This window comes from Sinocyclocheilus anshuiensis, unplaced genomic scaffold (assembly GCF_001515605.1).
Source record: "Sinocyclocheilus anshuiensis isolate Anshui unplaced genomic scaffold, SAMN03320099.WGS_v1.1 scaffold775, whole genome shotgun sequence".
In the NCBI taxonomy this organism is placed as follows: domain Eukaryota; kingdom Metazoa; phylum Chordata; class Actinopteri; order Cypriniformes; family Cyprinidae; genus Sinocyclocheilus; species Sinocyclocheilus anshuiensis.
This window is the reverse complement of record NW_015552614.1, coordinates 1,116,285-1,130,932: the sequence shown is the minus strand read 5'-3', so window position 1 is coordinate 1,130,932 and position 14,648 is coordinate 1,116,285. Positions and strand designations below refer to the sequence as shown.

Here is a 14,648-nt window from a genome sequence, read left to right as displayed (position 1 = left end):
GACCCCTAGAGGACGCAGTGTCTCGTTCCCTACTCAGGGAACCATGGTTACATAAGTAACCTGAGACATTCAGTGTTACCTCAACACGATAAAAAAAAAACAACACTCAAGTATTATTACCTTAGCAAACTGTGAGTTTATCCATTTTGTGAAGGTTTTCTTTTGAACATCTTCTCTTTCATCTGTAAATGAGAGAGAACACTATCAGTACTGTCCAGTTCAAACAAAGAAACCTAATTTCAAACGAATCCTAGTCATTTAATACCTTAAGAAATGTAAAGCTTTACAGCTACATAATGGCATATATATATATAGGGATGTAACTGTATGAAAATTAAATACAATAAAACAAATAAAAAACAATACAACATAATACATAACAATTTTAAATTATACATGTCCAAAAAATATTGCAATTCTATAAAGAATTGCTCTTTGTTACAATTGCGCCTGATGGCCGCTCACACATCAGATGTACTTGTGTGTGGAAACTCCACAAGAACAGCATATAGCAAAGTAAAAGAGGTAAGGTCAGAGGGCATGTTCATACTAGGGATGTAATGGTATGAAAATTTCTTATCACGGTTATAGTGACCAACATTATCACGGTTATCAGTATTATCACGGTATTGTTTAAATGTGCTGGAGATGAAAAATCAACAAACAACATATAAAATGACTTTTTGTTTGCATAATCACTAAAACAATAACATAACCAATGATGTTCGGATTTTAAATGACAACTTGACTGACAACAGATTAATAGCATGTTGAAATATTTTATGTAAATGTTCAAATAAAGCTTTGAAAAAGTTTAATAAAAAGGTAAACCTCACATTTCAGCCTTTAAATAAAGAAAAGATATAAGTCAAAATGATAATTGATTAATAAATGATTATATGTAAATGCCCGTTTTTGGCCAGACAGAAACTGCACACAGGCTGAATGTAAATATAAGTCTCTGTAAATCCACTCGCTGGCAGCAGGTGACGCTTATGGAAAAGTTGAATTAGAGCTGTTTCCCGTAACCTCCGTGGACAAAGCAGTATTGCGATTAAGAACACTAGGTATTACATGGAGCGAATATGAAAACAAAATGCCATCGAATCGTTTCTGAAGACAGTCAGAACCTTCAGAGGTACATTCATATAATTAATTCATTCATATATTCATTTGTATAATTCCCTTAGCACTCTTTTAATACCTCGCAGCTTTTCCGCCCTGTTTTCACACAAAACTAAACTATACTCTGCTGCTGTGCAAACATGAGACGGTTACTTTAAACTGTGCTTTATGCTGGACAGTATTTATTTATCGCGAGTTGTTCAAATCGCGGTAATCTAATACGGGTTTAATGATAATTAAAAGATGAAATGGTAATAGTAACAGTGGGGAATTTTATCAGGATTTATCGTCAAACCGGTAATCGTTACATCCCTAAATTCATAGAGAGTATAAGTGATTAAAGTTGCTACTGGCAAATAAGAATAAAGTCTACTGTGATCAATAGGACGTATTCACTCTGTTGTGGCATTTGATATAAGGACGGTTAAATACAAAGAGACTATGAGCAAAAAAGCCCCAGGAAAACCCGAGAATGCTTTGAGGGTACATACAGATTAATGGTCAGCTGGCATTCAAAAGAAGATTACTTCTAAGAGACCGAGGGTGTAGATCAGGCAAGCTTTACAAACACAATGACTGAGTAGGGTGAAAAATTGATCAGAAAGCTAAAGAACCTGATAGAAATCCTGATAGAAATTCCTCTATTATTCCCATTCATTTCTAAAACATTTAACACAGGGTTCGGCAATACTAAATTGCAAACAAGCAATTGTAAGATCAAGAACCCAGAACACACATACAAAAAATAAATGGCAACACTTTAGAATAGGGAACACTTATTCACTATTAACTATGACTTTTCCCTCAATAAATTCCTAATTTGCTGCTTATTAATAGTTAGTAAGGTAGTTGTTAAGTTTAGGTATTGGGTAGGATTAGGGATGTAGAATAAGGTCATGTAGAATAAAGGCCCGTTCACACCAAGCACGATAACTGTAAAGATAACGATAAAGATATAGTTCTAAAAATCGTTCTCAATATTAAAGAATAGCATAGTTCACACCACAACTATAATGATAACGATACAGAGGAACAATATCGTTGTGATCACTTTCAAAAAAATGTTTTTTCCAGCTGATGAAAGATAAAACACTGACAGCCAATCAGAATCCATCCTGCTGTAACGAGCTCAAGAATTTAAAGCGGCAGACGCATGTGCGCTTAGAATAAACAGACGATATCGTTCGCTGGTGTGGACGCTAATATCGTTATCTTTACAGTTATCGTTATAGTTATCGTTCTTGGTGTGAACGGGGCTTAAGGCATTAATAGGCCTATGTGCTTAGATATTCTAGTAATATGCATGCTAATAAGCAACTAGTTAAGAAACCCTAAAATAAAGTGTTACCAAATAAATAAATAAAAAATAAATACTTTTGTCATATAAAAGTCCTCTTTGTGGTGTTGCCTCACTTAGAACCGCCAAAAAAGACTATAATGCCAGAAAGTCACTGTTGTATTTGTAAAGCGAGTGAAGGAAATGTCGGGAGTTGGGAACATTAAAAATCAATCAGTACAAAGAACATTTAGCTTTCATATCACATTAAAAGCTTGTGTTTTCCCCCACTCTAATATTCTCCAATTGCTTTGATTCAGATCTCTGTGTGCTATACCCTCTCGGCTTGCTTGAGTTTGAGATTGATTACAAAAGCGTAATTCTTATCTAGGGGCCCTGATGATATTAAAGCGAGAGTTCAAGCCTATAATGAAAACTCTTGTCATCTTTTCTCTTCTTCGCATGGGGCACAAAAGGAGTTATCTAGCAAAGACGGTCCTTGGTCTCCATTCACTTTCACTGGAAGCGAGCTGCTTGGACATTCTGCTTCCATGCAAGAAAACAACTCATAATGATTTGGCAGAAGTGTCATATTTGGGCAAACGAGCTCTTTAAAACCTTTCAGAACAGCCATGGAATCGTTAAGAAAGAGTAAGTATTATTTTGATATTTCCTTGTGCACAAAAAGCACTGGGTGGTGAATCACAAGCTTTCCAGAGTCAGCGTGGATGACAGCATTTTCATGCATAATTGATTTTAAGCTTCCAGTTGTTTTTGCCACCATCGCAATAATCATCATGAAATGGGTAGTTTCAGTTCATTGTTCCCATTGGTCAGCCTACACTTCAGCTGACTGCATAATCACAGTAGCATGGCTCAGATTTGTTTCAAGCCTGACTGCACCATGTCATGCATATAATCGCAATAACACACACACGGTTTTGCTATGACAGAAGAGTAAACAGCAATGTTTAAGACCAAGCACTGAAGAAGATTAAATCAGTTCCAAAGAACTAAAAACAGACTATAAATAGACTATAAATATAATAAAACGCAAATAAATAATAATGATTAACAGTATGTTTTCACATTATTTGCATTTTCTTTTTACAAATTTGCTGAAATACAATATCATCAATCAGCTACTTCAAATAGATTTTTTTTAAACATTTAACATCCAAAATAATAATAAAACAAGTTTTTATGAAAGCTTGTTTCTGACAATTCAGACTTTTTTCTCACAATTCTGAGCATTTTTCTAAGAACTGCAAGATATAAACTCAGAATTGCAACTTGCAATTCTGAGAAAAAAGTCAGAATTGCATGCTATAAACTTGCAACTCTCAGAAAAGAAAATCAGAATTGTGAGATATAAACTCAGAATTTGGACAGAATTTTTTCACATAATTCTGAGTTCACATCTCGCAATTCTATTTATTTATTTATTTATTTATTCCTCCATAAAAAAGGCAACTGCAACATTTTATCTCACGATTCTGACTTTTGTCTCGCAATTGAGAGTTTATATCTCACAATTTCGACTTTTCTCTTTTCTTCTCAAAATGGCAAGTTTACACCTCACAATTCTTTTTTTCCTCAGAATTATGAGGGGGAATAAAAAAAAAAATCCAAACTGGCAGATAAAAGTCACAATTTTTTTACTTTTTTTAAATCCTCTGGCAGAAACAAGCTTCCATAGTTTTAGCTATCTCATGCAGATCACATTTACAGTTCTCGAAAGCAATGCCATTTATGTCCAAGGCTTATTTGAGTTCTTTACTGTGGAGAACGATGACTTGTAAAGGCAACTCAACAGTGCAAAAAGCACCAATTATGAACTATTCTTATCGTGGATCAAACATTTCTGGAGCAAATCAGATATCTCTTAATGTTCCATATTGCCAAAAGTCATTCCTTTACTTGATTACCACAATCTGCTTCAATTAGACTGTCAACCCCCTTGACAAAATGTGCAGAATACAGCAGCTCCGCACAAAGGAAAAGCTGATTATTGTAAGTCTTTTGCTGCAGCGGGAACCTCCACATTATCTTACAGTATTACTGATATTGATCTACAAAGCTCTGAATTAGCTGCTTTTAAAAGCTCAGGATTTGACAGGGAAATTATATTCTTCAGGTTTAGAAAAACAACAGGGTAGACGACATCCCGCAGTGTCCCTTCACAAACTAAATATCGAATGCCTAAACTTTAAGACATAATTTATTACCACATTAATATGTTGTAATATAAGAGAAAAAGAAAGCGGGGTCGGATGAGTCGGATGACTCATCCAGTATTAAACAAAAACTAACCTGCACCATAAAAAGTGAAAACGTGCTGTTGTTATCTTAATTCACCCCAAAATCAAAATTCTGTCACTATTTACTCACTCTCAAGGTGTTCCAAATCTGTATGTCTTTCTTTTTTCCATGTAACACCAAAGCAAAATATCAGAGCTGCTTTCTTCCATCATTTGAAAGTGAATGGTGTCCAGGTACTGTCAAAGCATCATAAAAGTGGTCCATACAACTTGTGTGCTATATTTCAAGTCTTCTGAAGCCATATACAATAACTTTGTGTAAGAAACAGCTGTGGCCACAATTTACTATCATTATATGGAAGCGAGCAGAAGGACATTCTGCTATAAATAACTAATTTTGTGTTCCAAAAAAGAAATGGGTTTCAGAAGACTTGAGGGCGATTAAATTATGACAGAATTTTAAAGTTCACTTAGATGGCACCAAATTAAATGCATTAGGTTACCTGACATAACATCATTCACAGAGTGCTCTCAATGCATTACAGATTCATGCAAAAGAGTGTGAACAAAGATCTGTCAACAATGCTGAAGGTTGATGTTAAACTCCTTGCATGACATCCTCCTGTCACAATATGCAATTGTAATCAACAGCCCATAATAGTTATTTTTGCCTGGTTGTGGCAACTATCATTTCAGAAACACCCTGATAATAATATTCTGAAATTAAAAGGAATTTAGCCTTGCCTACGCAGGTGATAATAGCAAGCGTGTTTAAATAAATGGAACCCAAATGTTTTAAGCAATTGACCTATCAGTAAGCCCCGCCCCCTTAGTTACTGTTGCTCCCTCGGACAAACAAACGGAGTTGCTCACTGTCTTACAATGACAGCTGTCAGTGTAAAAACCTTGTCCCACGATGTTTTAGCACAATTTGGACACAGAAAGGCCACCATTCAAGTGGGAATTAAATATTCCATGGAGGGATATATAAAATATTTTAAAATACGGTGGATAACTCGAAGCGAGGGTTCCCTATCGATACTTCACTCATACTGCGTCTGTTTAAGACGCTTGGGGGGGAAAACTCCTTTTTCTCCGATGACTGAAGCCTTTCAATAACGCAGTGTAACTGCACGGCCATTGGTTCGTGCAGTGAATAAAAAATGACCCAATGGCTCGGCAGCAGAGCTGCACGAGCCTATGGCGGTAAAGCCCGCCAGAATGGGCGGGGTCCTCTGGCTATATAAGCGGCACATCGCCATTAGATCCTCAGATTATTCTCCTTCAACGACGACTACTAGATCTTCGCTCTACGAGACTACGAAGCCTTCGCCGTGATCAAGCCTCGCAGCGGATAGAGAGACCCCTTCCTGCTCAGCCATTCTCGCCGCCTCGCGCTGCAGCAGCGACAGTCTCTGGTTCCCTGCCGCTATCTGGTGATATAAAAGAGCAAATTTCAAAGAGCAAATTACGTCGAACCTGCCCCTTTGCCATCTGCACAACCCAGCACAGGCATGGAAGCCGAGCTTTTCCGCGTCCTGTCTAAAGCAGTGGAGGAGCTGGGTTTGGAGTGGTCTCCGCCGGAGGAGCCCACCTGGATGAGTGGTTCTTGCTGGGGCGCAGTCAGGCCCCCTGACAACGAGCTTCACCATTCTTTCCGGAGGTCCACGACGAGAATACCAGGTCTTGGCGTGCCCCCTACTCGGCCCGATTCTTTAAAGGGGGGGCTAATGCTATTTCATGAATTCTGAGTTATTTACACTGTTAAAGAGTTGGATTCTCATGCTAAACATGGCCAAAGTTTAAAAAAAACGAGTTGGACGTTTGACAGAGTATTTCTGTGTCAAATTCACACCATGTCGTAATTACTGTGATTTCGAGATGACAACATGAATCGGGACTATCGCACTATCAATGCCTAAACATAGCACCTAATGAATCTGAGGTGGTCAGGTGGTACAACTTGAAGCTCCCAGTTCACAAGTTGTAATTACAAGTTCTACGAGGACGTGAACGCTTTTTACAAGTTGGTATCTTGTAGTCACTGTAATTGCAATATGGCGTGATAGGTGCGTCCTTAAGTTTCTGAAAGTTTTTTTCGAGTATGGCCCTTCATGACGTCATGAAGGGCGGAATTCTTGTATGGGCACTTCTCCCGGAAGAACGCGCGCACACAGCAAACAGAACGAGAGTAAGAGCACGTCCATCAATGTGCTTCATTCGGGTTACAGAAGTCGGCAGCGTTGCACAGGACTTGCTCAAGAAGAATGTCAGTGTGTTTTTGGTTGTGAGGGAAAGAAAACCTTATTCAGCTTCCCAAAGAACCCAACGTTACGTGAACAGTGGATGCAGTTTGTTTTCCCGGGGCAGCAACAGAGATTCGCAAATGTGTTTGTTTGTTTTTCCCGTAATTTCAGTGACAAATGTTTTATAAGCAAGGCCCAGTTCGATGCTGGATTCGCATTTCGTTTGATACTGAAAGATGGAGCGGTCCCAGTGATAAAAGATCCCAGTCATGAGTCAGAACTGCAGGCGGTAAGTAGAACTGCATCAAATTTCTGAGTTTTGGTGGCAATCAGCGCGAAAGTATGTAAACAACACAAAAGTGCCCGTGACTCTTTAACTCTTCCCACGGCTGTTTTTGGAGAGAATCGTAAAGCTGTATCTTTCTTTTAGAAATCTGATAAAACTAAATAAATGATCTGCGTTGCAAGAGTGCGAATAGAGTAGGCCTAGAACAGCACTGGGACCTTTAACAGATTAGGGTTTTTCACACTTGAAATTAGTAATTTTGGGTTATTCTAAACCCCAGGAATCCTGGGTTATTTTGCTTCACCTTTCACATTGCTTATACTTTACCTGAGATTAATCCTAGGTTTTCATAAACCCCAGGTTAACATTCTTATTTGCATGTTTGCACTCTGAGTGTCATTGATTGGACGAATGCAGCATGCGACCTGTTTAAAGGGGACATAACACACACAGTTTCGGCCTATCTCATGTTAATCTTGAGTACCTGTACACTCTTAAAAAATGCTGGGTTAAATACAACCCAATTGCTGGGTTTGTCCCTATTTTACCCAGCACTGGGTTGTATTTAACCCAGCATTTTTTAAGAGTGTACAGGTACTCAAGATTAACATGAGATAGGCCGAAACTGTGTGTGTTATGTCCCCTTTAAACAGGTCGCATGCTGCATTCGTCCAATCAATGACACTCAGAGTGCAAACATGCAAATAAGAATGTTAACCTGGGGTTTATGAAAACCTAGGATTAATCTCAGGTAAAGTATAAGCAATGTGAAAGGTGAAGCAAAATAACCCAGGATTCCTGGGGTTTAGAATAACCCAAAATTACTAATTTCAAGTGTGAAAAACCCTAATCTGTTAAAGGTCCCAGTGCTGTTCTAGGCCTACTCTATTCGCACTCTTGCAACGCAGATCATTTAATTAAATGATGGGACCATAAGAATGTATAAATGCATTAATGTAAGTTTTTATGATTTATTATTATTAGTTAAGTGTATGTAGCTTTTAATTTATCTATAGATGTTGGGGGGTAAAAATAGTGTCAGATTGTGTAGTAGGCTATATGGGAATGATGGGAAGATTGGAACTGGAAGGCGTTAATAAAGTATAAAATAAATAAATAAACCTATAGAGCCCGGTCTGGCAGACAGAATAATGTGTGCAGACAGACAGGAGAATGAAAGCATTGCTTGCCATTGATCGGAGGCGTGACTCCAGGCAGGTGGCAGCTGCTGCTGGATTATATCCGCCCTTGTGCAAATAGGATGATGGGGTGACGGGCTTGAGCCGAAGCTAACGGGCAAATACAAAGACGCTGGACGCACACACCTGTTTTTAGCCGCCTAATCTCAGCACACACATCCGAGGCAGGGCTGTATTCACAGATTACAGCAATACGTTTTCCACCACAGCCACCTATGTTTCCTCACAATTTACAAGCGCGAGTCCAAATGTTTCGATGAGACTGGAAATACACAGCGTGTCTTAAATGACAACAGCGCATGAGATTGAACTGCGTGTAGTTTAAACAGCAGCGACTACCACCAAACTTTCTCTCACATTCGTCCATAAAATCACGACTGATTACAAAGTGCGCACATTTGGCCATCCACCAGTAAGTGCATACAAGAAACAACAATGAAAGACACCCGTACACGCTTAATTAACACTAAAACAAACATTTTTTCGTGCGTAATAACAGATCCTGTTACAGATAAAACGCACCCGGCTGGAAGATCTATTGTTAAATCTGGTTAAATCTTACGTGACATGCCGTAATAAAAGCCGTCAACAGCCGAACAATCACCTCACACTGGAAGAGTATTTCCGTATGATGATTCAATCTTACCTAAATGAGGATTTTTACACCACAACAAACGCAACTGTTTCTTCCGTAATGGCTTTTGGAGTCGCAGGCAGCCGCGTTTGTGGTGTGTGTCCGTTACCTGTGTATTGAAACAGCGAGCGCAGTTTGATTATCCGGTTTCCTTGCTGTTAAACAGACTCGTCCATGCCTAAAGCCGAAGATGATTTGGTGAAGGAACTGTGGGAGGACACTTTGCCGCTTTATTTTCTCGTACTCCCTCACTTGGGTGCAGTTACAGCTCTGCTGTGATCCGCTGATACCGGCAGGTGTAACGGTGTTCTGGCATGCGGGCTGTCTGACTACAGCTCTATCTAACGCGGAACGTAGTAGCCACCGGAGAGGGATCGATATCTCATGGATACAATGGACAACTTTATTTAACTTGTTTATGTTAGGATGCAGGCTAATTACTTAAGTAAGCAGGGCGCCAATAACAACGAATGCGATTTAATTTGAGTTACGTTTCAGTAAATAGGAAAGTTGAAAAGCAAGTTAGGGCACATTCGGTAAAAAATACGCTCACGAACAGAAATAGCGGTAACCATAGCAACAGTATGGCGTTCGAACGCTTTTGGTTAGGAACGCACAGAGAACGCATAACGTAAACATAAAAAACACTGTCGATATCTCAAAACATTGGGTGTTTAGTTTCAAACGCCCATAAGGAAAGACGGTTAATGGTTAGCTTAGTAGGGCGACAAAATATAATTTTGTTTGCTAAAACCTCAACGGATAGCGCACTCAAATTTTCTTTTTAAAATCCATGATAAAGGACCGTGAATGTCATTGAACCTAATTACCACACTGAATAATGCGTAATTAGTATGAAATTGTTTTCTGGAGCCTCTTTAATTACGAGTTGGGCTTTTAGAAAATAGACTGCCCAGTCAACACGTGAGATCATGCGATGATCACAGTGACATCACAGTGAGTGTGCAGTGACCTCACATTGTGACCACAGTATGAGCACACAGTGAGTGTGCAGTGACCTCACATTGCGAACATAGTATGAGCACACAGTGAGTGCGCTGTGTGGTTACACTTTTAGCTCACTGTGACACACACATTGTGACCACACCATGAGAATCGTGTGAGCTCATGGTGACATCATTGTGAGATCAAATTGTTGACTGGGTGCACTGTTAAGAGACACTCGGTTTACTGTGGTGTCCTTTCTCATTTCCTGTTATATGCCTGGGTCTATTAAAAATGGATGAATTCAATACAATGGTCTGAAATGGGCCATTTCATGTTGACTTTGAGTTTTTCTGCAGCTGGTGGCACATCTCACATAAAATCATGAGATCCAGAACATCACCAAGCCATCTGTACATCTCATCTGCCAGACAAATCCTAAATAAATAAGTCTGTGCTTGTAATCCATTCTTGTGGGATACAAAATAATAATAATAAAAAAAAAAACACCTGAAATGATCACACTGCCCAATGGAAAGAATTGCAATTATTTATTTCTTTTTGTCTATTGCAAGTGCATCATGTACAGATGTAGTACTGAAAGAGAAAATCCTACAGAACACAATCATATTTGCTCATGAAAATATCTATATTATTATCTCTTCAGTAGGTTCTTTCTCCCAATTTCAGTCCTTGCTATTGAGGTTAACAGAAGCAAATACAAATAAATATATATATGAAGGAAATACAAGCCATTGTCTTTGAAGAAAAGGCTTTCATCATATGTTCACTTAGTGATGAAAAGACCTCAGTTAAACATTTATGCACACATAAAAACATGCATGCTGTTTCTGGTTTTCATTTAAAGACTGTATGTGCAGTATTTACATTTAAAGGAACACTCCACTATTTTTGAAAATAGACTCATTTTCCAACTCCCCTAGAGTTAAACAGTTGAGTTTTACCGTTTTCGAATCCATTCAGCCGATCTCTGGGTCTGGCGGTAGCACTTTTAGCTGTAGCTTAGCATAGATCATTGAATCTGATTAAACCGTTAGCATCTCGCTCAAAAATGACCAAAGAGTTTCTATATTTTTCCTATTTAAAACTTGACTCTTCTGTAGTTACATCGTGTACTAAGACCGACGGAAAATGAAAAGTTGCGATTTTCTAGGCCGATATGGCTAGGAACTATACTCTCATTCCGGTGTAATAATCAAGGAACTTTGCTGCCATACCATGGGTGCAGCAGGCGCAATGATATTACGCAGTGCCTGAAAATAGGCTAACTTCCGTCATCTCTGTTTAACTCTAGGGGAGTTGGAAAATGAGTCTATTTTCAAAAATAGTGGAGTGTTCCTTTAAATGACTAGTTTTTATTTGAATTTTTAAAATGCCAACCAGGGGTGCAGATCTCATTTCAATATCATTTTTCTTCACCCCTGATGTCAGCCACTGCTTATGTATTTGATGACTAAGTGAAGTAAAGAGTGAACGGTAAATGTCACAAAAGCCTCCAGGGCTTTAAAACCCACCCTGATAAAGAGCAGTAAACACCTGGTGTTCCTAAAGCTCCAAAAAGTATTTTAGTTCAAAACTTCTGCATTTGTATCTGTTCACTCCACACTGTAAAATGAGAAGATACTGGAGACACCCTTGCGGGGGATTCCTCAGAATGCCACCCATGATGGCAGTCAAACTTGTAGAAAGTAAAGTAACTTAAAAAACAATACTTGTTTTTTCCCCCAGCTTCTCTGGTAATATAATAAAAAATGATCAGAGGTCTCCAGTGACTGAGTTTGCAGAGAGATGTTAAGGAGATCTGAACACTGTTTTCAGCAGAACTTGCTCAATACTGCCTTACAGTGGCTGCTCATACAGAATTATATCTACAGTATATATATTCCCATTAAAGCCAAAAATAGAAACACCAGTACTATTGACTATCCCTGGGAAAGGCCCAAACAGAAAAGGCTGACAACAAACCCTGCCCCTCTCTCCAAAAGATAAAAACAATCCTTTTATTATTATAATTTCCCTGTAATATTTCATTATTCATAAAAGGTTTAAATATCAGCGTTTTGAAAGCTGGCATAAAGCATTTTATACTCTTTGATAAAATGTGCTCTCTGGAGTATGTGAAGCAGAAAGCAGTTATTTCGAGAATTTCTTCAATCTTTTGAGTCAGAAGATTCAATGGCAGTTGTCAACATGTCAGTCACTCCTGCAGGCCTCATGCAGTGGTATTTACAAAAACAGAATGGATACTATGAGCAAAAGATAGAGTTGCAACCTCAAATTGTTCCAGGAGTCAAACTGTCTCGTCCAACTGTAAAAATGCCACTGAATACCAGGAGCCTCAGAAGGGTTCAGTTATCGCTTATAAAATAAGATATTTCCATAAACAATCATAAACATTAACCCGATAAATTTGCTTACACATTTAAAAATAAAAAACGGTGCCATTCAAGGTAAAATCATTTTACAGCCAGGAAGGAGAGTTCCACAAAGAAACTTTCAGGTCATTTTTCAAAAATACAATACAATAAAATACATACATACATAGATAGATTTTTGATATATAAAGCAAACAATATACATTTAAAAGAAATATACATAAAAATATATTTGTCTTCCAAGCATATTCCTGCCAGAGATTGTATAGTAAGGAATATTTCTTTAAAACTGCCATTCCAAATCCTGGTTATTGTCTCCAGTTCAGTCCCCCACTTCTCTTTGATTTTATGCAGATTTGCACCATTGATTTCCAGCAGTTTAATACATTTGTCCAATTACATTTTCAAATTTATGTTTTTTGTCTGAATATTGATTCAAACATTTGGGTTCTATTTATTTGAAAGCATTTGCTCTTATCTGCAGAGCCAAGGCAAAATTCCTTTTCATTTCAGAATATTCTTATTATTATATTATTATATTGAATATATATATAATATACACTGAACAAAATTATAAACGCAACACTTTTGTTTTTGCCCCTATTTTTCATGAGCTGAACTCAAAGATCTAAGACTTTTTCTATGTACACAAAAGGCCTATTTCTCTCAAATATTGTCCACAAATCTGTCTAAATCTGTGTTAGTGAGCACTTCTCCTTTGCTGAGATAATCCATCCACCTCACAGGTGTGGCATATCAAGATGCTGATCTCTAAAATGTGCAGTTTTATCACACAGCACAATGCCACAGATGTCGCAAGTTTTGAGGGAGCGTGCAATTGGCATAGGAGAATAATGTCATAATGCACAAAACTATATATATATATATATATAGTTTTGTGCAATATTACATTACATGTTGAATGTTCATTTCTCTCATTTCTCATGAAAAATGGGGGCAAAAACAAAAGTGTTGCGTTTATAATTTTGTTCAGTGTATATATACACCTTGCTATGTGTTTGTGCATTATTACATTATTCTCATGAAAATTCCTTTATCACAATGCAAAAGAAAAAAAAATCTATTGACTATTATTTCAATTAAAGTCATAATTATATATTTTCTTTATACAAAATATATTATCTTATTTTTGTCCTTTTATTTTAGAGTGAAATATGACTATGAATATGACATTCCAGCTTTTGTGAGATTCACCTTTCCGCTGTCTAACCCGTTAGAAAACCATTTATAAACTGGTGCGAGAAGCCAGAATGTTTGAAGAACCTATCAGAAGTACCTAAAAGTTTCAGTCTCCAAACAACCATACAGTGAACCCATAAATGAAAGTGAAAATTGGTTCTTGATAAAAGTTTTTTTGCTAAACCCAAAAACCATGAAATATCCAGTATATAGCGTGATCTAGCACAGATAACAGATGTCCTCTATTAAAGCTCTGTTCTCAGAGGTTTACTGTACTGTTTGTGTCCTCTGGCTGATCATCGAGCTGTTGACTCATTTTCCTACTTTCTCTTAACTTTCACTGCTGATCATAAACACACTCACACAGAAAACACAAGAGAAAGTCTTTTGCCAGCAAAACAACACACAGCCAACAACAACATGGCTAAATCTCAAACAAGGAACTCTGAAACCCAACACCAGGCAGCTGCAACTATTTCAAGCTCTTTAAGACCTGTCCTATTTCCACCAGAGAGCATTTATAGATCACTCATGATCCCTACTGAATACAGCATGACAGTGATGAAAAAAAAAATAGATGTGAACTCATTCAGGGTGGAGCATAGGCCAGAAATAAGTTTTTAAAGAGGACTGTTCAAAATGTAACAGTAAATGTCTGATTTGAGTAATAAAATGAACCGTGAAAATGTGATGCAGTAAATTTACTAGCAAATATGTTGCTGTAAAAGTCAATTATAGTTTTTATATTATTTTGAATATGGCTATGAGTGCAGTAAAAATTATGCTGATTATGAATATGATTAAGAAATGTATTTAAATAAGATCCCATCTGAAACTGAAATATGTTTACATTAAAACACACCTAAGGCATTATATTTTAGCACTTAATAAAGCATATTCAAATTCATGTACAGGATGTAAGACATCCTTTTAGGCAAATAACGTTGTCATAAATAAATCAATCATAATCCCCCCTACCTGATCGAGTTTTGATGATTTCTCCAAATTCATCCTCAAAACCTTCCTCCCATTGGTCCTGTTGGCTCCCTGCTTCTGCCATGACACAAGATCCAAACTGCC

At 37.6% G+C, this 14,648-nt stretch overlaps 1 protein-coding gene across 1 annotated transcript in view; it reads right to left on the bottom strand.

Moving 5' to 3' along the window:
- The window catches only part of LOC107665951 (dystrophin-like), a 127,385-nt gene extending 112,737 nt beyond the window's left edge, over positions 1-14,648 (bottom strand). Inside the window, exons 1-2 of the mRNA XM_016457021.1 lie at positions 14,547-14,648; positions 121-182 (exon numbers count right to left, since the gene is read on the bottom strand). Coding sequence (XP_016312507.1) covers positions 121-182; positions 14,547-14,628 — 144 coding nt within the window. The 5' untranslated portion in view covers positions 14,629-14,648. The remainder of the gene's footprint in view (positions 1-120; positions 183-14,546) is intronic.